The sequence below is a fragment of the Macrobrachium rosenbergii genome, chromosome 4 (assembly GCF_040412425.1).
Source record: "Macrobrachium rosenbergii isolate ZJJX-2024 chromosome 4, ASM4041242v1, whole genome shotgun sequence".
NCBI classification, from domain to species: Eukaryota; Metazoa; Arthropoda; class Malacostraca; order Decapoda; family Palaemonidae; genus Macrobrachium; species Macrobrachium rosenbergii.
In genome coordinates this window covers 66232061-66256170 of record NC_089744.1, presented here as the reverse complement: position 1 = coordinate 66256170, position 24110 = coordinate 66232061, and the positions used below count along the sequence as shown (strand labels likewise).

Sequence of the window (24110 nt, the reverse complement as noted above, 5' to 3'; positions counted from 1 at the left end):
ACGGGGCTAGGGGCCGTGGCGTCTTCGAGGAACCCGGAGCGGACTTTCTGGGACTTTAAGGTCTTTTTCTTAACTGGTTTAACCTTGGGGACGGTAGACCTTGCACCGTCCATAAGGCAAGAGGATTTCACGAATCCTCGGAAAGAAGAAGCAGAAGAAGGAGAGCTAAACAGTAAATCACCTGCCTCACTTACCCCCTTACCTGCTTGCAGATCCAGGTCAATGTTCATCGGTTCGAGGTCCAGATTAAGAGCCGCAACATCCTCGGCGACCACTCCGCATGCAGCGACTTCTTCCTGGGAGGGCTGCGTCATCTCCCGGATCCCAGCGATCAAGAGGGCGGCTACCTCGTCCGGAACTGAAGCTGAGATCCAGGCGCCGGGGAAGAGAACGTTACAAACATCCTTCGACAAAACGTAGGGTTTCCCTGCCCTGACGTTCCTCCCGAAGCCGCTGACCCAGGTCTCGAGGGTCGACATCAAAGAGTCCCGAGAGCTGCGGTCAATCTGGAAGAAGGAGAAAGTCAGGTGACCGAGCCTCCTAAAAGGAGAATATCTTTCAATATCCATAAGAGACAAAACTGAAGGCAAACATGAATCGGAAAGGAAAAACTAACTTACCGACTCATCCAGAACCTGCTCATAGAGGGCGTAGCACACCTCACAACCATCAGGGTGCCAGACGATCAGGTCCCCTACGTGGACAGCACACCTGAGTGGGACCTGCACACCTCATGTCCGCTGGCTTGATGAAGCTCAGCGGTGCAGGGGTGCTCCTGACAACGCACCATCTGTAAGTTGACGGGTATATGAGTATGCTGATAGGGCTGCCAGAGTAGAGTGCAGGAGCAGTGTCTTAGGATAATAAACAGTTATCCAGGTAGGTCCCGCCAGAGCGTACCGGGAGGTTAAGGGGCCTACTGGAACATGCAAGATCAACAACCTAAAGGGACCACCGGAGTTAATCCGGAGCGACAGGAAGGTCCCAAAAGGATAGTTAAAATACAAAAAGGTAAATAAATAAATATATATATATATATATAAATAATAAACAGTTATCCAGGTAGGTCCTGCCGGAGCGCACCGGGAGGTTAAGGGGCCTACTGGAACATGCAAGATCAACAACCTAAAGGGACCACCGGAGTTAATCCGGAGCGACAGGAAGGTCCCAAAAGGATAGTGTACATAAATATATATATGTATATAATATGTATGCATACTAGGGAAAGGTCAACTATAAGAGTGGATATTTCTGCTTGGAGCCGGGGGAGCACCGTCCGACCAAACACCGTACCCACCGGAGTGGAAGGCAACAAGAACGCCCGACTACCTAGCAGAGAAAACACAAAGATAGCTAGTCGGCGGAGGGTAGATACTAGGGAACCGTAGGTGTTCTAAATGAACAGAACGAAGGTAAATGTCATGGCGTGTGAATAACAGAAGACAGTCAGGTGGGAAACTCTAACTGGCAACATGAACACAAATTTCCCCCCTGAGATGACGTTCTGGGAGAACGACACTCGGGTGGGGGGAAAAAAGGACGCACTGACACTATAGGAGAAGGGGGGGGTATAGGCCATGAGAGAGGGACCCGTAGCAGTGACCAGGGGGTGAGTAAGCACTCCCCGGGCACCATGAGATCCAGCCTTCTCCCTTCGATCGGACGAACATGTACGAACGATACTAAGAGAGGAGAGGATGGGGGACTCTCAAAGGCCAAAAAAGCAAAGAAAGGTAAAGGGAATGGGAAACAGGAGTGTGGGAGCACCCCCAGTCCCCAACTGAGGTCTCGACCGGGTGTGACCGGGTAAGGTCGGAACCCGGTAGTGAGAGAACAAACCAATCAATGCAGAGGAAGGGGATATAGGCTATAGCGTAAGGAACAGGGTAAAGCTCTCGGGCCTTGGTAAGTCAACATAGTATATGAAAGCGAACCAGGGGGAGTGTGGGAGACGGGGGGAGTGAGGAGATGGGGGGGGAGTAAGGGGGTAGGAGAGGGGTGTATACATGAAGATGGAGAATAACCCGAAGGTGTGGTTCGGACAAAGGTAGGCTACGCAAGATACCCTCGCTATTCCAGCTTAACCTTATTAGGACTCAACAGTCTAAACGGAAAGACCAAAACAGGGAGAGGAGAAGTGCATGCCCGACTTCTCTAACCAAACGCCACCACGAAGGAAGCTCAACCATGAACCCTCCTACACACTAACCTTCTCTCCCAAGAAAGGGAAGAGAATGCCATAGCCTAATCCTAGGCTAACCTAACACAGCCGGCTGGCTGATGGAGGAAGCCTAGGGGGAGAAGGTATCTACCCGACTAGCCTAAAGTTAACCTATCCTAGGCAAAGAAAATAATTCAATAATTCAAATAATCATAAGGACATATGTAGAAGGGAGGACCAAACCCAACGTGATATGAGCGCGGAGGGAAAATGGCCGACCTTCCAGATAAAAAAAACAAAGGATATTATCTGAAAATATCAAAGACATCCGTGCGCTAGGCTAAAATTAAACCCAATAAGCATAATTGTGCCATCTCAAATAATATACCCAAACACTGGAGGAAGTGAGGGTCCAAACACAACACATATAAGAATTGATAAAGATCGGATAGGCCCGAGGGGGAAAACTCGTAGCCTAAACGACAAGGACCCGAACTTCCCCAGAGAAGGGTAATAAAACAACAATAAAAATGCCCAATTGATTATAGGATAAGCAAAAAGGCACAACAATAAGAAAATGAAGGGGAACGAAGCCCCAACATAAAAATCCCGCACCGAGACTGAAGGTCACATGGGCCGGGAGAAGGTGGAAGAGGCGGGCGTATAAATCTCCCTAATTATTAAATTAGAGGGAAATAAGGAGCCTCTACTGCCTAAAATAAAAAACAGAGATGGTACTCAACTTAGGTGAAGAAGAATCCTGGGAGGATGCCATAGTAGAACCAAATTAGGGTTACAAAGAAGCGCACACACAAACAGGACAAAAGCGAACGTGTGCTAAAAGTGGAATGTGGGTGACGCCGGTTTGTTTACAGTCCGCGAGTGGTGCGGGGGTTTTGTGGCACCTCACTCGGTGGGACTTTTGACATTGGGAATGTTTACAGGGCGGAGGCCTGTGATTGTGACAATCTCACCCTTTCTCATACACGACTCCATTTCATGGAGCTCGCACCTTTGGGGTAGTAACTCCGGCTTAGCTTTTTAGCTTTTCTCTGGTATATTTAGCAATAGCTTTACCTAGAAATAAGTGCTGAAAGGTTATTTCACCGGGTGACACAGGTCGGAAAACCCAGAAATGAATTAGAAAACCAATGCTTCTGATCAAAATTTCCTGCATATTCCTTATTTCTAAAATAATACCCAAGCTTCAATAATTAATAACCAAGTCTCTAACCCTATCTATGAAAAGTATAAATTTACAATTCTGATAGACAAATTTTGAAATTTACAATGCCTCCACGTCAGGAGTGTTGTTAGTGGTGACTTGATGAGTATTTATGTCATTAAAGGGTGCTCTTTCTTCTCACACCATAACCTAATTCCTGCCTTATCAAGCAGAAGTAATGGTGGAGGAAGCATATTAGATGTGCCTCCTTAAGGATGGCCAACAAGGTTTTACTCAGAAAATCAAAGTTTTTTGAGCATATTGTTAACATAAAGTAGCTCAATAAGACTAATGATTCACATAACTAAGTATGCACACATAAAGTAGTTCAATAAGACTACAGGAATGATTCACATTACTAAGTATGCACCCGATAAGAGGTTTTTATTAACAGTAGTTCAACAAGACTAATGATTCACATAACTAAGTGTGCACCTAATAAGAGGTTTTTATTAATGGAAAAGTATAGTTTTAAATATTATCCAAAATGCTTATTGAACTTATGCCAAACTGCTTTGAGGTTGGAAATAATATTGTAGCTCTTAAGAAGGCCTTTTCCCTGACTGGACAGTGACAGAGTTTGCAATATAATCATGTACATGCAATTACGTATCTCTACATATTTGCCATATAATCTAGATGATGTTCTCCAAAAAAGTAAAAATAAATGATACTATACAAAAGAACTTAAATTACTATTGTTTAGTGTGCAATAAACAAAACTGTGCAAAGTTATACAGGGATTGGAATAGCTACCAAGTGACCAATGAGAAAATAAAGACCAGAAAAGAAAACTGGGTGATGATACAACTACTGTAATTTACTTTTTCTATTTTCCTGTCTGTTCGCAACTGTCAGTTTTAACACAATAAATTTTTATGAGGTGATGAGCAAAAAATGAAAACTGAAATGTAGCAAAAGTTGAATAGTATTTTTCATGACTTTCACTGGCCACACGAGCATCTGCATACTTATCAAAACTGAACTGAGAAAAATTATATCCTACCTCATTAACATTTAGCTTAGAAAAGTCACAGTTCTGATATGAAACTGAATAACAGAATTTTATATTACTTCAGTTAAATAGGGGACTGTGTTTGTACAGATTAATTTTTCATGTGAAAAACTTAATTCGATAGGAAGTCTGAAATAACAAAATATACAGTAAGCAATAACTCAAAACAGTCACTTTTAGCAGACAATAATTGGACCACCTCCCAAACCATCAAACTCAAGAGTTAAGTACCTGAGGTAAAGAATGAATGACAACAAGCTGAAATACAGTATTTAAAATGGTTGCATGGTGTTAGAACTTTTTCATAACCTTTACCACTGGCAATTGCACACGGCTTTCTAAACAAAAAATTACTAAATTACCGTATATACTTGTGTAATATTCGGCTCCATGTAATGTTTGACCCCCTTTTTTTACTGCATATATTAGGGTTTTAGCACATACCCCACGTAATGTTGGAGTTTTGATTCTGGCAATAAGCCGAGGCTACGTTTCTATATATTTGGAATCAAAACATGATGGTAGCCTAGGCTGTGTTAACTGTCGCTACTGGTCTAAGATTCTGATCTCTAAAAATTGAGTTAGACTGAGAAGCTAAATGCTTAGAATATGCCTATAAAATGTATAAAAAAGCAGTACAGTATATACTCATTTCAAATCATTAAAATTAACTATAATAAACAAAAGGAAAAAACTTCCAACATTCTTTGATTATGACCGCTTGTAATAACTACTGAAAGCTTGCCAAGCAACCATTGTAACTAGCGAACAGTATAAGCATCATACATAAATTCTTTAATCTCTCTTCGAACACTAAAACTAGCAAGCAGTATAATAACCATTCATTGCTATTCTTCAATCTCTCTCTACCCAACTCCACTATTCTTTTCACTCTATTGCCCTGTTACTGTTTATTATATCAAAAGTTTTCAAAATATTTTCATCCAATACCCTTCAGTATGTCGTCACATACATACAGGAGTTTAGTGCTAAACTGCACATATCGCTTTTGCTGAAGCAAGCAACAATGTGCAAGCTGCTAATGAGTATGGCATATCAGGAAAGTGTTCGTGATTAGAGGAAGAAAAAGGAAAATTAACTAAAATGCCATCGTACAAATGTATTGCATGACTTAAGTTTCTGAATTTACCACGCCCTTTTTATCAAAAGAAAAAAATGTATGATTCTTTGTGAATCCTAAGTGAAATGAAATCATCTAATGAAATACAAATGGCAGCTAATACTGTTTATATTTGGGAAATGTACGCTACTCTTATTATAGCCTAGAACAGCCATAAGTATAGAAACAACATAACAATAATAAAAGATTCTCAGATAAGTAAAACAACATTTGTATTTATTGTCTTTATTCTACAAAAAAAAATAGTTCCTCAACTTCTGTGAAAGGAAATGCGAATTTGTTGACTTCCGTTGTTGGGAAATCCAAAGCCTAGGCTTAGCCTAGTCCCAAAATCTTGCACTTTTCCAAACTATACCTCATGTAATGTTTGACCCCAAAACTGCAAGCTATAAAACTGGCCTGTAAATGTCGAACATTACACAAATATATAGGGTAATTTTTCCTTCTTAGTCTCATTTTTATTAGTTTTTCTGCATGCCTCCTGTGACCAACCAAAAACTCATTTAAGTACACCTTCCAAGGGTCATTTTCCTATTGTTTGTTTGCTTCTGGTCAATCTTTTCACAGATGGAACTAAAAAAGCTTCATGCATGAGGTATGGGTTGACAACAGCCGGTTCATACTATGTATTTAGGACGGTATCTCCATCAACATTACTGCATCATCAGACCAATCTAGCACATTTACCTTGCTTTGCGACCCCTCTCCCCTATGCCTACAGAACAGGGAGAAGACAGCCAACCCAAATTTTGGTCAAAGCCCTAGCTTCAATGCTCTTACCCGAGTAACTTCAAATTACATATGGCAGGGAGAATTTCTTCAGTCATTTCTTTTCTAATTTCAAAGCTTTAACTGGAAAGCATATCTAAAACTATTAAAGAGCTAGACAAGATATAAAATCATGAGAGATATTAAAATATAGCTTGGAATTAGTATTTGTACTACTGTAGATGTAAATTAACCCTGAGAAACAAAGGAAGGTTCAGCTGTAGGATAATGCACTCATGCAGAAAAAGAGCACAATATCCAGTCTCAAAGAGTAAGGCCCCTCTTGACTCACAAGCAAATGATATCACATAATCATTACAAATGGTCTAACCCTTCCCCTACTGCCCCCCGCCCCCGAAAAAACGTACATTTATTACAATATCTCTCCTGTACTTTGTCTGTCAAAGAATGCATGGAGATTATGTTTACTTACAAAGTAACAACTAAGTCGGGTAAAATTCTAATGCAACGTATTTGAACACAATATTATACATACAAACTATTTACCTCATGAACATTATAGCACAAAATAAAGAAATTCTTCTATCACTATATACGCTGTCCAATATCTGTAATTGGTTAGTGCTCCAAATAATCTGTTACAATTAGTGTCCTTGATGTACATAAAAACAATTCTTAAAAAAGTTTCTGTATACCCTGTCATTAACATAAACTTAAAAAAAATATCACCTTACAGATTCTTCTACATTCGGGAAGAAAAACAAAAGCGGAGCTTACAAGCCACCAATGAAACAAACAGCTGGGAAGAGAATGAATGAATGAATGAATGACTCCATTAAAAATTACTGTTCATGTTGTGTGCACAAGTTATGTACTGCCTAACAAAACACCTGTTCACTTCCTCCACCTTTCTTCATCAACACACGTTGTTTTTGACCCTATACAGTACTACCATAAAATCTTATCCTGGACACTTTCTAACTATCCTTTACTAGGCACTGATATAGATCACACTACTTTAAAACAACACAGGACTACTAGTGTGATACATAGTCATCAGAAGGAATGAAATTTGTTTCATGAAGGACTCAGTTCCTAGCCTAACATGATTTAATAATGCTGAAATTTCATTAAAGTAAAGGTTGGTATGTACAAACATGTGCAACTACATCAGTCATACTAAAGTATCTAAGGTTTCATAACTTATCCTCTCAAAATGCAGAACAAATTATTAAAATATAAAGTAAAATTACATAATCAATAATGAAGACAAAATTAGAGGCAAATGATTGCTGGAATGAATAAATTCATACTTGAAGCTAACATATTTATCAACATATTCCAAAACATTAAACAACTAAAAACCTTTGTAAATCAAATTACCAATATGCATACATATATGAGTAAAATCCATTCACTTTGACAAGGTTACTAAAATCTATCATTAGACTAATAGGCTGTCATAAAGATATGGGTATATTTTATGCAGAATGGCAAATGTGCCTTCTAAGAGTTCTGTCAGTTAAAAATAAAAATATAAATACTAACAGATACACTGTATAAACAAAGATGCACTTTGACATTTAGTCTGAGACAAACAAAATACAATACCATTAAATATAAAACACTTAAGAAAAATTGTTTCAGTAAGGTATGAGATCAACTTTAAACTGGTGACACTTTTACAGAAATCAAAAACGACGGTTCCAAACAATATTTCACATCACAAATCTACCACTATTAAGTTCTTCACTTCTAAATTTTTGCCATCTATCTGGCACTTTGATATCCACAGAAAACAAACAACCAAGAGTATGTCAGTTTACAAAACCGGACCAAAGCTGATATTACCACTGCCTATACAGTATTTCCTTAAGTTACATTTTAATAAGTTCATGTAATTCAGAAATGCTATACTGTAGTTCTCAAAATAATAAGCTGATCTATATATCTGAAAATTTCTATATCAATAGTTTCTAACTCCTATTCTCTTTACACTAAATATCCATTACTACCATTTTTGTTAGGTTGCTCAACCAGACCACACACTTGAAAATATTAATCTCACAGAGATGATTATGCACAGGCATAATTACAATAATAGTTTAACCAGCCCACTGAGGTAATGTTCTTACCTCTCAAAAAGCACACCCAAATGGTTTGTTCTTTATATTGTATAGATATTAGATCTTATCTAATAAATTACAAATGTTTAAACTTTGGCAACTGGATAAATGGAAAATCTTTTCCTGATACAGTATTCACTGGTGGTTGTAAACTGAACTTCTTTTTATGGGAAACTGAAATGTTCAATTTCAAAAACAGGTTTTGACATAGGAAAAACCTATTTTTGGTAGTTGTTGTTGAGTTCTCAAGGAATTACCTTCCATGGTCTACCAGAGCTCCATGGTGACCAAACTAATATCAAAGAATTCTCTTCTAGTTGGTCTTTTTGGCCAGGTATTGTGTAGTAATGATTTAACACTATAACACGTGATGGAGAATATAATTGACTCAAAGATAAGAGGGCACTTTCCCTTATCTTCAGCAAGGCTGAGCCCAGTTATTCCAATGTCAAAAGAACCCGCAAGAAAGAGAAGTGACTATTGCGCATGCGCATCTGCCCTCTTGTTTACAACCGGGCCATTAAAGACCAAGGAGCCATTACTCTCTGTTGGTCAATGCAAGATGATCCCTTGCCCAAATCCCATGCCTTTTCGTCAGGGAAGTGGGAGGGTTTTGAGGACTCAACAGCAACTACCAAAAATAGGTTTTTCCAACATCAAAACCTGTTTTTTGATAGTGTAGTAGCTTGTTTTGTCCTCAAGGAGCTTTACAAAGAAATTGAAAGCTGACAAAAAAGGCTTAAGCTCTCAATTTTTAATCCTAGTATCCCAAAGGAAAAAACATTTCTGGTCCGAGGTCAAGCCACAAATTTCAAGTCCCATTCTTTACTCCAAATACTCCTCAGGTTTTGATACTAAGAAACAAGAAACTATACAAAAACTTACGTTTTAGGATGTAGTTCTACAGTGGCTTACCTAAGCATGCTGGGTTTGGTTTCAGTACTGTCGCCCTTCTCCCAGTAATAGTTAGCATACTCACTATCAATAAGACCCCTGGTTTTCTGCCGCAGCACCTAAGGATAAGACTTACCATGCCACCTACTGATGCACAATCTAGTCAAATTTGTTCAAGTACGTGGCAATAATTTAACTGATGACCACCCTCTACATTCAGAGACTTCTTCAAAAGAGACATTTCTGAAGAAGGCTAACATTGTACTTACTTTCCTAATACAGGCACCCCCTGTTATCGGTGGGCTCAGTTAACATAGACCCTCTAAGGTTTAGGTTAGTTTTCATACCTGTATATGGCTGTACAGTATTACTTGTACACTGTTAGCCCTTTTGCAATGGTTAGGCAAAATTTTTCATTCTAATTGTCATGCCATTCAGACTAACTGCTATGAATTGATTTGTTTAACTAACCCAAGCTACTGTTTTATATAACTTAGGTTAATGCTTAGTAGTATATTCTACGTTAAGCCAAGAATAGAGGATTTCTTAGAAGGTTCTCGCTTAACCTGTTGTACACTGACTTAAAACTTAAGGATATAAACTATACAGAAAATAATCCTCTTATAATCTGGTTTTCTGTTTTATGTGGCCAAGATTACCCTTTTATCTGATATTCGGGCATTGCTGTTTTAGGCTAATGGTAGGATATTCCTTAAAAATGGGTTCCAATTTAATCTGGTTAGGCTACTGCCTGTTCTAGGTTTATATCACCTTTAAGGATATAGGGTACATAAGACCCTACTAGTATGTAGCCTTACAGATATGCTACCGAGTCGTAAAAAACTAGATTATTTTATTGAGCCTAGGATACTGTTTATATATAACCCTAGGTTTATTTATTCTTTCTTTACCTAGTATAGGGTATTACCTAATCCAGATTATTATAGATCACTCTTAAATGTATTGGCTATATAAAAACAGAAACTTACTAATATGTAACCTTATAGTTAGTCTACTATTTTTGTCTAACCCAGGTTGTTGTTTATATCCAATCCTAGGCTATTTGGTCTACTATATAAAACAGTACAGGCAGTCCTCGGTTATGGGCGGGGGTTCCGTTCTGGGGGCGTGAGGATAGCCGAAAATCGCCACTAACCGAAAATTGGTGATTTCTGGCGATTTTCGGGCTTATCAGCGCTGAAAAGTGCTGATTTTTGGTTATCGGTGCCTCTGTTTGGTCTGTATTGGCGCCAATACCCAATTATCAGCACTGATAACCGGATCGTCATTAATCGAACCCGCCGTTACCCGGGGAATGCCTGTAATTCACTAATGTTTACTCTAATCTAGGCTACCACCTAATCCGGATTATTTAATTCACACTTAAGGGTATGAGTTACATAAAACACAATTACTTTAGTATATATAGTTTATAGCTAGGTTACCATCTCATCCAGCACAGATTACTATTTCATCTAGTCCTAGGTTACTTGGTCTAGGCTAACAATTTAGTTCAATAATGGGATGTTTCGTAAAAAGTTATCACTCAACTTGATACACGGTAATGCCTAGACTAGTCCTGGATTAATTAGCTCATGCTTAAGTGCACAGGCTTATATAAAAGGAAAAAATTATACTAATATGTAGCCTTATTGATAGGTTATTGATTTATTTTGCCAAGATATTACCATCTGATCCTAGGGTCCTTGGTCTAAGCTAGGCCACTTGAGGATACGTAATCCTAGGACAGGCTACAGACAACATCCACTATTAATCTAGTCCAAATTATTCTCACTTACTGCCTAGATTATTGTAGACGTTATATAATCTGAAAGAATTTTCTATATTAATGATAAGTTGTGGAACATTTCTTTTAGTTAAAATATTTAGTTAGAATTTAAAACAATTTTTGCTTTACAAAACTAGGTAGCAATCAATGAGCCAGGTTCTGGCTTTTACAAACACATTATCAATTCCAAAAGTTTAAAACTAAAACTTTTAAATGGCATTTATTATTAAGCACTTACCTTGATATTTTTGAGGTCTCCATGATCCTCGATAATGAAATCGGAGAAAAAAGTAGAATTTTTTTGGAGTGCTGATAATGACGTGAACCTTTCGCTATACACCAAAAGAGAGTTATGGCTCCTTGGTCTTTAACGGCCTGGTTGTAAACAAGAGGGCGGATGCACATGCGCAAAACTGTAGTCACTTCTCTTTCCTGGGTTTAGCTTCGCTGAAGGTAAGGGAAAGTGCCCTCTTATCTCTGAGTTCATTACAGTGTATACTCCATCACGTGTTATAATGTTTATCATTACGACACAAAACCTGGCCAAAAAGACCAACTAGAAGAGAATCCTTTGATATTAGTTTGGTCACCATGGAGCTTTGTTAGACCATGGACAGTAACTCCTTCAGGATGAAACAAGCGACTACACTATCAAAAACATATGTAGTCTTCAAACTTGAGTTTTTCTCGGGGGAGGGGGGGTTCAAAACTCAACTGTGGCAAAACACACTCCATTCTGACTCACCGCTCATGAGCCCTAAAATAATTTCCTTTTATTTCTTGCTGTCACTTTGTTTCATATGACAGAATGTTGGGTTTGGAGTCGTTTGAAGCCAAATAATTGTGCTTTATTTTGGTATACTTAAAAAGTAAAACATCAAAATTATGGTCAGAAAGTTGAGCTGAAGTTAGCCAAGAATATAAATTTATTTACTTAAATTTTGAAAAAATAAAACAGTAATTTAAAAATTCCTTTTGCACCATAGAAAAGTATCTGTACACATAAGCTTTCTATAACATTTACTGGGGATTAAAATCCTCACAGCACTGTTGTGAAAGCAAAAGCATTGCTGGGAAATGAGAGCTAACCTGCCTTATTAAACAGAACTGCAGCAATCCCACGAGACACTGAAATTTCAATCATGTCAAATTGCACCATGTAAATTTCATCCCCAGAGATTCTGAGTGTCAAATTATGTCTTTGTTGATAGTTAAAAAAAAAATTAATCACAAATATTTTAATGTTAGGTAACAGTGGGATGACATGAGTATGTTGAAAAATGGTTTGACCATCTCACATGCTAGTAGTGATTTTCCAAAGAGAATATCATTAACCCTTCAGGGACGAGCTAATTATATATAATGCACACCCCCCGACTGGGCTAACTCTGAGGCTGCCAATTCACAAAAAAAAACACATCAATGGAAAGAGGAAGATATGCAAATGCACATGGTGTAAGAAAATTTTTTTTTTTTTAATTTTCCCTATCTTCCGCGAGAAGTTGAAAGTGACTATTCACAACCCTGTGTGGGGCCTCTTTTACAAAATACTCGTAAATTTTACCAAGTTATACATGTTTTTTCTAATAATTTATTTGATTTTATTTGTACAATTATAATTAGAACTCACACAATATCATAACAGATAAGAACTAAAATCAGTAACAAACTCTATATTTGTTATAAAATATTTATGTAAATTTACTGAGATCGGGAAATGCAGTAACTTTTTTTGGATTTAAGCATTTTTTCTAACATTACAACTATAACTGACATCATATCATAAAAGATAAGAACTAAAACCAACGGTAATCCATGGGTACATTTATGAGCAAATAAATTAAAAAAAAAATGTCATGGCAGAGAGAGGAGCAAGACATTCCCCCTCAAGTCAAGAACAATACTGAACTTCCCAAGACGCCCACAATTGAGCTGAGCTGAAATCTTTAGTTGCCACAACTCATTTACAGGCCATTGAAGTATTGGAAACTCTTTCCTACTCAATACAGACAAATCATATGGCGCATAATATTAATCCTCCTCAGAGGGGATCCGTCCATTAAGGGTTAAACCTGGCCAAATTAGGAAATCACAAAAATTTCCATGCTTTCTCCTCATTTTTTATATGCAGACTCTGGTATAGAAATACAGTATGTACATTGTACAGTACACACATACAGTATATACTACTTGAAAAGCACATTTATCATATTTTAATGGTCCAAAGGAATATATGAGCCTCCCCTATGGTTTCTTGAATATTTAATTATGTCAAGTAAAAATCTCTATCGTGGCCTATTTTTCATGCAATAAGACCACTGTATGCCATGTTTCTACTTTTCGTTTTAAAGGTATTAAAATGAAGTACAATTACAGTAATTGGCCTCAAAATAACACCAAAACCAAAATGCTATCATAAAAAAGGTGATTAAAGAAAATTATCTCTACACATAGGCAGTAAGCCTTTCTAGAACAATGTGTTTTACCATAAATAAGTTTTGGACACACCCCTCACCCAAATTCTTCAAGGGTTGACTAACTTCTTTTACTTTAATAATGATTTACCACTAATAATAATAATAATAATAATAATAATAATAATAATAATAATAATAATAAAATAATAATAATAATAATAATAATAATAATAATAATAGGAGATGAAGGATGCGATCAGGAAGGAATATAAGCAGAAACTTAAGGTGATACTCAAGTCAAAATTCAACACCGGAAACACGACGAAAGCCATAAACACATGGCCAGTACCAGTAATCAGATACAGCACAGGAGTAGTGGAATGGATGAACGCTGAACTCTACAGCATAGACCAGAAAACTAGAAAACACATGACGATACACAAAGCACTACACCCAAGGGCAAATACAAACAGACTATACATAACACGAAAGGAAGGGGGGAGAGGGCTACTAAGCATAGAGGACTGCATCAACATCGAGAGCAGAGCACTGGGGCAATATCTGGAAACCAGTGAGGATGAGTGGCTAAGGAGTGCATGGGAAGAAGGACTGATAAAAATAGACGAAGACCCAGAAATATACAGACAGGAGAATGAAAAACAGAACAGACGAATGGCACAACAAACCAATGCATGGACAGTACTGTACATGAGACAGACTAAAGAACTGGCCAGCGATGAAACATGGCAGTGGCTACAGAGGGAAGAACTCAAGAAGGAAACAAGGAATGCTAACAGCGGCACAAGATCAGGCCCTAAGAACCAGATATGTCCAAAGAATAATAGATGGAAATAACATCTCACCCATATGCAGGAAGTGCAATATGAAAGACGAGACCAGAAACCACACAGCAAACGAATGTCAGGCACTTCACAGAACCAGTACCGAAAGAGGCATGATTCAGTAGCAAAAGCCCTCCACTGGAGTCTGTGCAAGAAACACCAGCTATCTTGCAGTAATAAGTGGTACGAACACCAACCTGAGGGAGCGATGGAAAACGATCAGGCAAAGATCCTCTGGGACTATGGTATCAGAACAGACAGGGTGATATGTGCCAATAGACCAGATGTGACGTTGATTAACAAAATCAAGAAGAAAGTATCACTCATTGATGTCACAATACCAAGGGACACCAGAGTAGATGAGAAAGAAAGAGAAAAAATTAATAAGTATGAAGACCTGAAAATCAAAGTAAGAAGGATATGGAATATGCCAGTGGAAATTGTACCCATAATCATAGAAACACTAGGCACGAGCCCAAGATCCCTGAAAAGGAATCTGGAAAAACTAGATGCCAGAGTAGCTCCAGGATTCATGCAGAAAAGTGTGCTACTAGAAACGGTGCACATAGTGAGAAAAGTGATGGACTCCTAAGGAGGCAGGATGCAACCCGGAACCCCATACTATAAAAACCACCCAGTCGAATAGGATGACTGTGATAGAAAAAAAATTTAAAAATAATAATAATAATAGGGAAAACCAATAATGAAATCAACACTATTAAGTAAAGGACCAAAAGGAGGCTGAGAAGAACAATATTTCAACAGAGGTAGAACAAAAGCTCAGAAGCATATGGCATTGGTACCTTCACCTCTAGATATAGGCGGCCTTGCAAACTATACCAAACCTTCTGGCAATACCAGATATAGTTCTTATGAGCTACATAAAAAGTTAGACAAAAAGGTAACACCAAATGCTGTCAAATGTTCAGAATTATTTAGTAGAGATGCTATATTAACTAATTCAATTAATGATCTGCCCTACATAACAGTTATGATGAACAACTACTCCCTTTTAGATTTTAGGGTGAAAACTACACTTCAAGGTTCTTTATTTGATTTTCAAAACCAATAATCATCTAGCTTGCAGACTAAAATGAACAGTTCAAGAACACTTTCCATGGGACACCAAAACAAGATAGGTTTCAGTTCATTACAAAGACTATAAACAACAGAAACTCGCTACTACTGGACACTCAAAAATTTCTAAAGATTTCAGTTATGGTCATTGACACAAGTTACAAGGGTCTTATAATTAAACAGGTCATATGAAGCATCACTATCAACTCAAATAAGACTAAAATCAGTCATCAATAATTAGTCAAGACCACAAGGTAATCTCAAGTGCTTTTCACTTAAGAGGTGAAAATCTTCATTTACTACAATATGGTATTTGCACCATGAGTGAAGATCATGGTATAAGTCAACTTTAGCCCATTAAATTTATTTTGTAACCCCCTTTTTTGCTTGTACAGTAGCCACAAAAATATTAATAATTTTTTACACTTTCCCTGACAGCTATTGTTCCCTTAATGTCCATCATCCTTGTGGAGAGCAAGTCTACTACCTTGGGGAGCACTGGAAGGATGAAGATTAATTCTTTATTGCTGCAACTGCAACCATTACTTATACAATCCTTTACATAAGTGACATTATTACATGATTTCTGCTCATTTGAAGAATTTAGTCACATGATTGTAACAACTGAAGATAAAATTTCATTGAGAATGGTTTCTGATACTTGTCAGTCTTTGATAGCTGAATTAAGACAGTCACAAAATGTGTGCAATTAAAATATTACTACATTCTCATACTTAGGAACTGGAACTTGTACTACTCGTTCCTGAAGTGTGTCGATCATGTGGACAAACTGCAACTTCTTCAATGGGGCATTCTTTCTTTAATAAATACTGCTACAGTCTTACGTTGTTTTTCATTTGTTTAATAATTACTGTCCAATTCATGTTGCCCTTGAAGTTTGCCGGTCATTTTTTAACATTTATGTAATGCTTGAGGTTCTTACAAAATCCAATGAAGCCAGACAGTCATGGGAGTTTTGGGTAAGAGTTACAAAAAGTGTAGAAGTAAAATTACTATTCTTGTTGCAGACATTATGACAGCAAGGATCATTCTTAATCCAACAGATACTGACCATTTGATTGGCACCCTAAATAAGTAAAAAAGTGGGAAAATATAGCCATTCTGGGTGTCCCCCACATGCATAAACTGCATGTCTTCCAGAAAAGGTAGTATGGATTAAACTGATGGTTATGGTTTAAAAACGTGATTCCTTCTATTTGAGGTGGTACCCACAGCTTCTACAAGCTTCTTACAAATCACTGATTGAACAGAACTTTTCAGAAAATGGACTTTGTTCACTTGGATGAAAGTGTATGCAAAACATTGTCACAATCTCAAAAAAACTAGCAAGATCACCCCAACCTTTTTGTATTGCCAAGAGTAAGTTTTCAAAGTCTAATAGTTGAGAAGACTTCAAATCTGGTCACCCATTTAAATTAATGGCAAGCACTGACAAAAAGCATCAGAAAAGGCAAAGGATAACTGAAACTGACAGCTGTGAACACCATACTTTGAATGGTGGGATATGCCAGAAGATCAAAGTCAAGGTACTATCAAAGATATTCAATTTCCTTCCATTATGCATTTCAACTCATTTAAAAAAAAATCCATAAGCAAACTTAAATATCAGTAATATATCATATATATTAAGACACAGACCTGCAAAAATCTGGTGGCACAACAGCTACCAAACTATTTTTAACATAAAAAATATGGTTTCCCAAAGCTCAACAATGGCATCTAATTTTCTAATTTTTTCTATTTTTTGAAAAGCACGCAAAAAATGTTTCTTTAATTTTTTAAGACTGCTATCCAGCAGCAATTGAAACAATTGTAGACCACACACAAGAAACTGGAAAAGACAGGGCAACTATTTAAACAAGGAACTCTTTGGTTCAGTACTAAATAGTGACGTACATCCAAATCCAGTTTATGACTGCATATTCACCATAAAGCATGCCATATTTAAAAAAAAGAGAGTCTTTTATTAAACCCTTCTAAAAAATCCCTTCATACAAACAAGATGGGAATTATGATCAGGTATAACTTGCATTTGATCTTGAATAACCTCTAACCTTGATATATGGGATGGACAGAGGAATGCACAATTAAGGCATTAATATCCATAAACTGATTACAATCTTTGGCTAAGAAACAGTGCAACTTCACAATTATATAGTCATGATCACAAATGACAACCTGTGAATAATTGATAACACCAATAATAATATAAACCTTGACAACTTGGTGGGTTAGTCTTTCATAGTAAAATCTGGTTGCCAAAAAAAAACATTAAAAAATCAGAAAGCTGATTACAATAGGCCTAAGGATACTGTAAAACCTAACATTTCCAGTATTATCACAGTTTCATTGACAGGATAAATGACATAATTACAAAAAATGGTGAGTGCATGAATTGTTTTCTATTTTCATTTCCATTAAAACTACTGATATGCCACATTCACACAGTAGCACAGTAAATTGGCTATGAAATATAATTACCAAAGTAGGTTATACTTTCTTGTCAATTTTCATATACAGAACATACAACTTTAAAGTCTTATAAATACTTCTACCTTTACATTTCAAACTCGGCAAAAACAAATTATACTTGACAGAACTGTTTTGCTTAATACCTTTCAAAAAGTGTTCTAATGTGATCTTGCCTTCCTTGTAAACCCAATTACATAAACTGAAACGTAAGACACATCAATGCCCAATAGTGCATCAATGAAACCAATATAACAAACTCCCTTCACAACTATAGTAATATACTAAAAAATATGAAGTGGGAAAATCGAGAGATCTTTACTATACCAAAAAACTATTGGACTTTTCATTACAAAATATCTTAAGATCAACTTGATTCATAAACTGAGACATCTGATAATTTAATTATTGCTACTCTAAACTACATGCACTAAACATTTACACCAACAATAAGGACTTATTTTGGCATACAACTATGAAAAATATTGTGAGTGATACTAAAATGCACAAATAAAATACTTACCAGTATCACTTTGGTTGCCTGGGAGCTGGGTATCCATCATGGCATCTGCTAGATCATGTCGTAGTTGATTCATCATGATCTCTGGGTCAAAAGAATCAGAATCTCCACTGTATCGTTCCATAAGCCTAGGGGACTGATCATGGCTACCAGCTAAAAAAAATAGATATATTTTCAAAATCACTTACTGGTTTAATCAATAATACCGCTCTTAAATAATTTAATACGAGCACAACCACCCATATAATGGACCACGGTATATGTACTTCTGGATATACTGGTGCGAAATGGTAATATTGATTTGAGGATTTTTGCCTCCGGATCAAGCACCAAACTGTTTCTTTATTACTTTACATTGCTGTCCACTCTAAAAATCATACTAAACTTTTATATTAATAATAAGGCTTTTATCTTGCTTTAGGGCAACTGTTTGTTTATAAAACCCTTTAAATCAAAAATGAAAACGGAATGACTTCAATACTGTACTACAGGTTCACAATCCCTTTTCCAAAACCCTCAGGGCAAGCTGTGTTTCAGTTTTTGGATTTTTCAGATTTTCAGAACTGAAGGTCGCTTCTATATACACAAGCATATTTCATTTCCAACAATAATATTCTGTAAAACTAAAAAATATACACAGCATCAAAAAGAACAGCAATTTGCATATATAATCATGTATCGTCTGATCTCGTGTATCATGTGATCCTTAAAATATTGTCCCAAAACATGATTTCATTACATATAAGATCATGTATAGTGAGAGATGTAATTCATTAGATTACATGTAGATATGCATAATATGCAGGATATACTAGGCTAGGCTTCCTATGCCTGTCTCATTTTCGATAGATTTCACCAATATGGATTATGTAAGTTAGCTTTGAACTAATTAATAGGTCTATGAACAAAGTTCATCATACATTCAACCAGGCTTACCAAATTTGTGGCTTATGTAAGAATTCATTACTATTTCTTACAATTAACAACCACCTGCTACTGCATGCAAAACACTGGAATAAACAACAGTAAATATCGACCTAAACAACAGAGTCGATAAACAGCTGTTTACCGATGTTAGTTTCTGTAACTAACACGTTTATTAAGAGTTGCATTACAGTTGTCTTCTTAAAAACTTTATTTTCAACGTACAGTAATTCTGTAAATAAAAATAAAACATTTTTTATTCATCCATCACACAATGGAGGAAGAAGGTGTTACGAAAGCATGCCACTAACTTTAAGCAGCAGGTATTATAGCTGAGGCTGAAGAAACGAAAAATGAGCAAACTCCAAAATGTTTTGGAGGCAAAAGCAACGTTTGAAATTGGCAAAATCACATGTATACTTAATTTAATTTAAATCGTTTACAAGTAAAGCGGTAACCCTGGTTCGATAATTTGCAAAAGGAACGTATCTCGGAATTAAGTTCCATTCGACAACTATACATAGTGATGATGTCGGTAAAACGTAAATAGCTGATTATTTTAAGAATGTAAACAAAACCAGAATGCAAATGCCACATGATCACTCTATTCATATTTTCTAATACGATAGTAATACTGCAGTATGATTAGATAAAGTAAAACAACAGTTTTATTTAAATTATATTATTCTTAATACAACTATTGTTCAACTTTTGCATATGCATCTCTCTAAATTTCATCGACCGCAACACTAATGATGCTCCTCCATCCTCCACTAAAAAATTCCAGTTTTTAGAACTGTGGACGAAGTGATTGTAAACCTGTACCAACATAAACAACCGAATTGAGAAACAGCTACTTCCTGATGTCATTTACCGTAATGATCAAGTGTTTATTATAAGTTAAAGGTATAAAGTTGTTAAACCCTGCCAATTCTCAGTGGTGGCTTCTATAAGTACAAATAAAATAAAAATTTTTATTCATCCTTCACGCAATGGAGATCTTAAGGAAATACCAGCAAATTAAAGCTGCAGGTTATAGCTGAGGCTGAATAAAACGAATAACTGGCAGGTGAAAGTGATGTCCAGAACTTGCGAAATCACACTTACTGGTTATACTATCAAGTAATGTGCACTTTTTTAATGTACAAGAAAAAGTATCTCCAGGTTATATTTCTTCCAGCAACTCATGGCAATGAAGATGTCGGTAATACTCAATTAACAGAGATTTTGAGAATGTAAACAATATCAAATGCAAATGGCATACAATGACAATATTCATATTCTGTAATACAGTAACAATATCATAATAATACTGTACTCGCAATATACTATAATTAGATATATAAAGCAAAACAACCTTATTTAAATCATCATTATTATAAATCTAGTTGTACTGTTTAACCTTTGCAAACGATTACTTTCCAGTATACAGTGTACAGTATATACAACAATATACCAGAGTTACATCAGTTTCTTTTATAACAGGAAAAGGGGATCATGGATCAATTGTGAATGTGAAAGATCTCTGTTTAAGGGGCGCATTGACTGCTGATTTTCGAGGAATTATTGAATTTTAATTATTAACAGTTTTCAACTGTTTTATGTCTAAATAAACAATCCTAAAGCGATAATGCTACAAAAATTTCTTAGATTGGTTTGCTGACAATTTTGTAATTGCTTGTATAGTACTGTGAACCACAAATTCAGAACAGGATCAAGTAAGTTATACACTGTTTCGGACTGTTTTATGTGTGAATAAACATATCTAGAAATGCTATTGCTAAAATAAAAATGTTTAGATTGGTTCATGGACAATTTTTTTCATCATGATCAAGTTTGAGTCAAACACTGTTTCGGACTGTTTTATGTGTAAATAAACATCTCTTGAAACATTATTGCTGAAAACAAATGTTTAGATTGGTTCATGGATAATTTTGTTCATTGCTTGTATGGCACTGCGAATGACAAATTGTAAAAAAACCATGTAAAAAAAGTGTGTAAAAAATTTATTCAAAAATAATTGTTACCCATTAAAATATTCCATTCTCTCTAAGGGATGTTTCAGAGAAAACAGGCTATGACGATATAGGGATAACTTGCTCAAGAAGTCCTGATTCTCTCAGGATTTTTTGAAAGTCCAAAATTTTTTTTTTTGCTGTTTTCTCAAAACTTACTTTTTTCAAAATTAAATGCTTATTTCTCCAAGAAGATTGAACCAAATTCAAAAAGAAGACTGAACCAAATTCAAAGAAACTTTTACAGAGTGTAGTATAACTATATACAGGCAGTCCTGGTTATTGGCGGGGGTTCTGTCCTGACGGCGTGACGGTAAGCGAAAATCGCCGATTTTTGGTTATTGGCACCTCTGTTAGGTATGTATCGGTGCCAACATGCAATTATCAGTGCCGATAAGAGGAAATCAGCGCATAACAGTGGTGAAAATCACTGATTTTCATCGCTAGACAAGCGCTGAAAAACCGGATCGCTGATAACTGAGCCCGCCGATAACCGGGGACTGCCTTTATCTTTATTCTGTCATTGGGATAATTACTTTTCTGTGCAACTTTTAATTTTACATATTTTTAAAAAGTGACATCATGATTTTTTTCAAATGCAAAACAAATGAACTGAGAGGTCGAATTTCTAAACTTCTCCTTGGAAGAATTTTCATTATTAGTCGTAGAATAAGTGGTAAGAATTTGAAGCATATCCCTTCAATCATAAGGAAGAAACAGTCATTTACATTATAATGGGGACTTATGGCATTGGCACTCCCCTTAAATACAACTTATGCAAAACCGACAAATAAGAGACCATCCATCATTGGTCAAAGTCATAATGGCTAAAATTAGGAAACAAACCTACCACCATAAACCATTCTATCTAAAAGATATAAATCTCTGGCAGAAGCAGACATCCACACTGGAAAACAGTATTCTGGTAAAGGAAGGACAAATGACCTAAAAAGAGTTGCACTGATTTTATTATCACTGTTATAAATATATGAGGCCTTATGAACAATAACTCTTGTGTGGTATTTGCTGAAACTTTCACTAAATGTTTCTCAAAAATAAAAGGAATCAAAAGTTACACCTAGAATAGTTGAAGCTTCAGACTCATTCAGCAGAGTCCCATCCACCTGAAGGGGAGAATGGGGTGAAAAATCTGTACAAGATCTGCTATGAATAGTATTGTTGTTTTACTGGAGTTCAGCCTCATGCCTCACTGAGTACACCATTCACTGGTCCAGTCCATGTCCCGACTGATGCTGAGGGCACCTTCATATCCAGTAAGTGGAAACTTTACTAAACCCACAAGTGTTGTATCATCGGCATACTGAACAATCTTGTTTTCCAGGCCAACTGCCATAACACTTGTATACACTAAAAATAACAGTAGACCAAGAACACTTCCCTGTGGAATTCCAGACACAATTGGTTTTGGTTCCCTAAAGATTCCATCAACAGCAACTCGCTGCTGCCTACCTGTAAGGAAATCTTGAAGTAATCCTAAAAATATCCACCCACTCCAAGATTCCGAAGTTTATAATAAATAAGTGACTTGTGATCATACTAAATCGAAAGCAGTACTAAAATCTATTTGAACTACTCTACGCTCAAAACACTTATCAAGGTTCTCTTACAAATGGCATGTAAAGTCTAAAAGAGCATAGCAGGTACCTAACTGCTTCCTATATGCATACTGACTACCTGTTAACAATCCTTTACATTCCACATACTGTACTTGTATAGTGGCTTAAAAATTAGTTTTTCTGCAACCCTGGGGAGCATAGGGAGACCAGAAATTAGCCAGTAGTTACTGCAGTCTGCAGATATACCCTTCTTTGGAACAGGCACTGTATTACTATGCTGGCTCTAATCTGCAAAGACACTACGTCAACATAAGAGCGTAAAATCTACTAATCCTGGGAGACAACATACTGGAAACTTTTTTTTAAAAAACAAAAGGAAGAAGTCATCATGATCTCCACCCCAGCTATCAAAGATTATCAAGAATTTTCTTACCATCCCTAGGGTAAAATGCAAATTTTGTGAGAACAGGTTCAGGATGACAAGTATCAGGGAGAGGGACATCCTCAGCTGATTATTTAGCTTCAAAAGCTTAACAAAGCAGTTCAGTCATTTCCCTAGGGCCAATAACCAATCTACCATCATCTGTTAGTAGTGGTGGAATGGAGGACAAGCCTGATCCAGTTTGGTCCAACACAGATGAGGTATTACTGTAATTTCTCTCTGCTGCATGTTAAATTCTATTTGCAGCATGGTGAGACTCAACAAAAATGGTGTCATTTTCATTTGAACAATTTCATTTCCATGAGTTGAATTTGGTCTGTTTGTCATGGTAAGCTCGTCTACATTTATCATCAAAACATGGCTGGTCATTAGTCCTGAATTTGATGACCCTTCTAGGGACATCCCTTATTAAAATAGCTGTCAGCATTTCATTTAACTTCCTCTTGAGATCAGGATCTGATATAGCATCTGAAATATTAAATCTGTGATAAGCTTCAATAATGCAATCCCAATTAGCTTTAAATTTCAACCAGACCTTTCTTCCAATGATGGCATTAGGAATACAGGCAGTCCCCAGTTAACAGCAGGTGTGTGTGTGTGTGTGTTGCATTTCCGCGTGAGCAACGGTTACCAAAAACCTCTGTAACTGGAACACCACAATAATTATGGTAATAAATGGCATTTACAACGCCATAAGCACCAATAAACAGCTTAACGGAGCCGTTA

The 24110-nt window shown here is 36.6% G+C and overlaps 1 protein-coding gene across 6 annotated transcripts in view; it reads right to left on the bottom strand.

Annotated features, from left to right (window-relative positions):
* Positions 1-24110, bottom strand: part of LOC136835440 (BCAS3 microtubule associated cell migration factor-like) — a 349957-nt gene that overhangs the window by 61691 nt on the left and 264156 nt on the right. For all 6 annotated transcript variants that reach the window (XM_067099015.1, XM_067099000.1, XM_067099005.1 and 3 more), the window contains exon 15: positions 18430-18579. In XM_067099015.1, coding sequence (XP_066955116.1) covers positions 18430-18579 — 150 coding nt within the window. The remainder of the gene's footprint in view (positions 1-18429; positions 18580-24110) is intronic.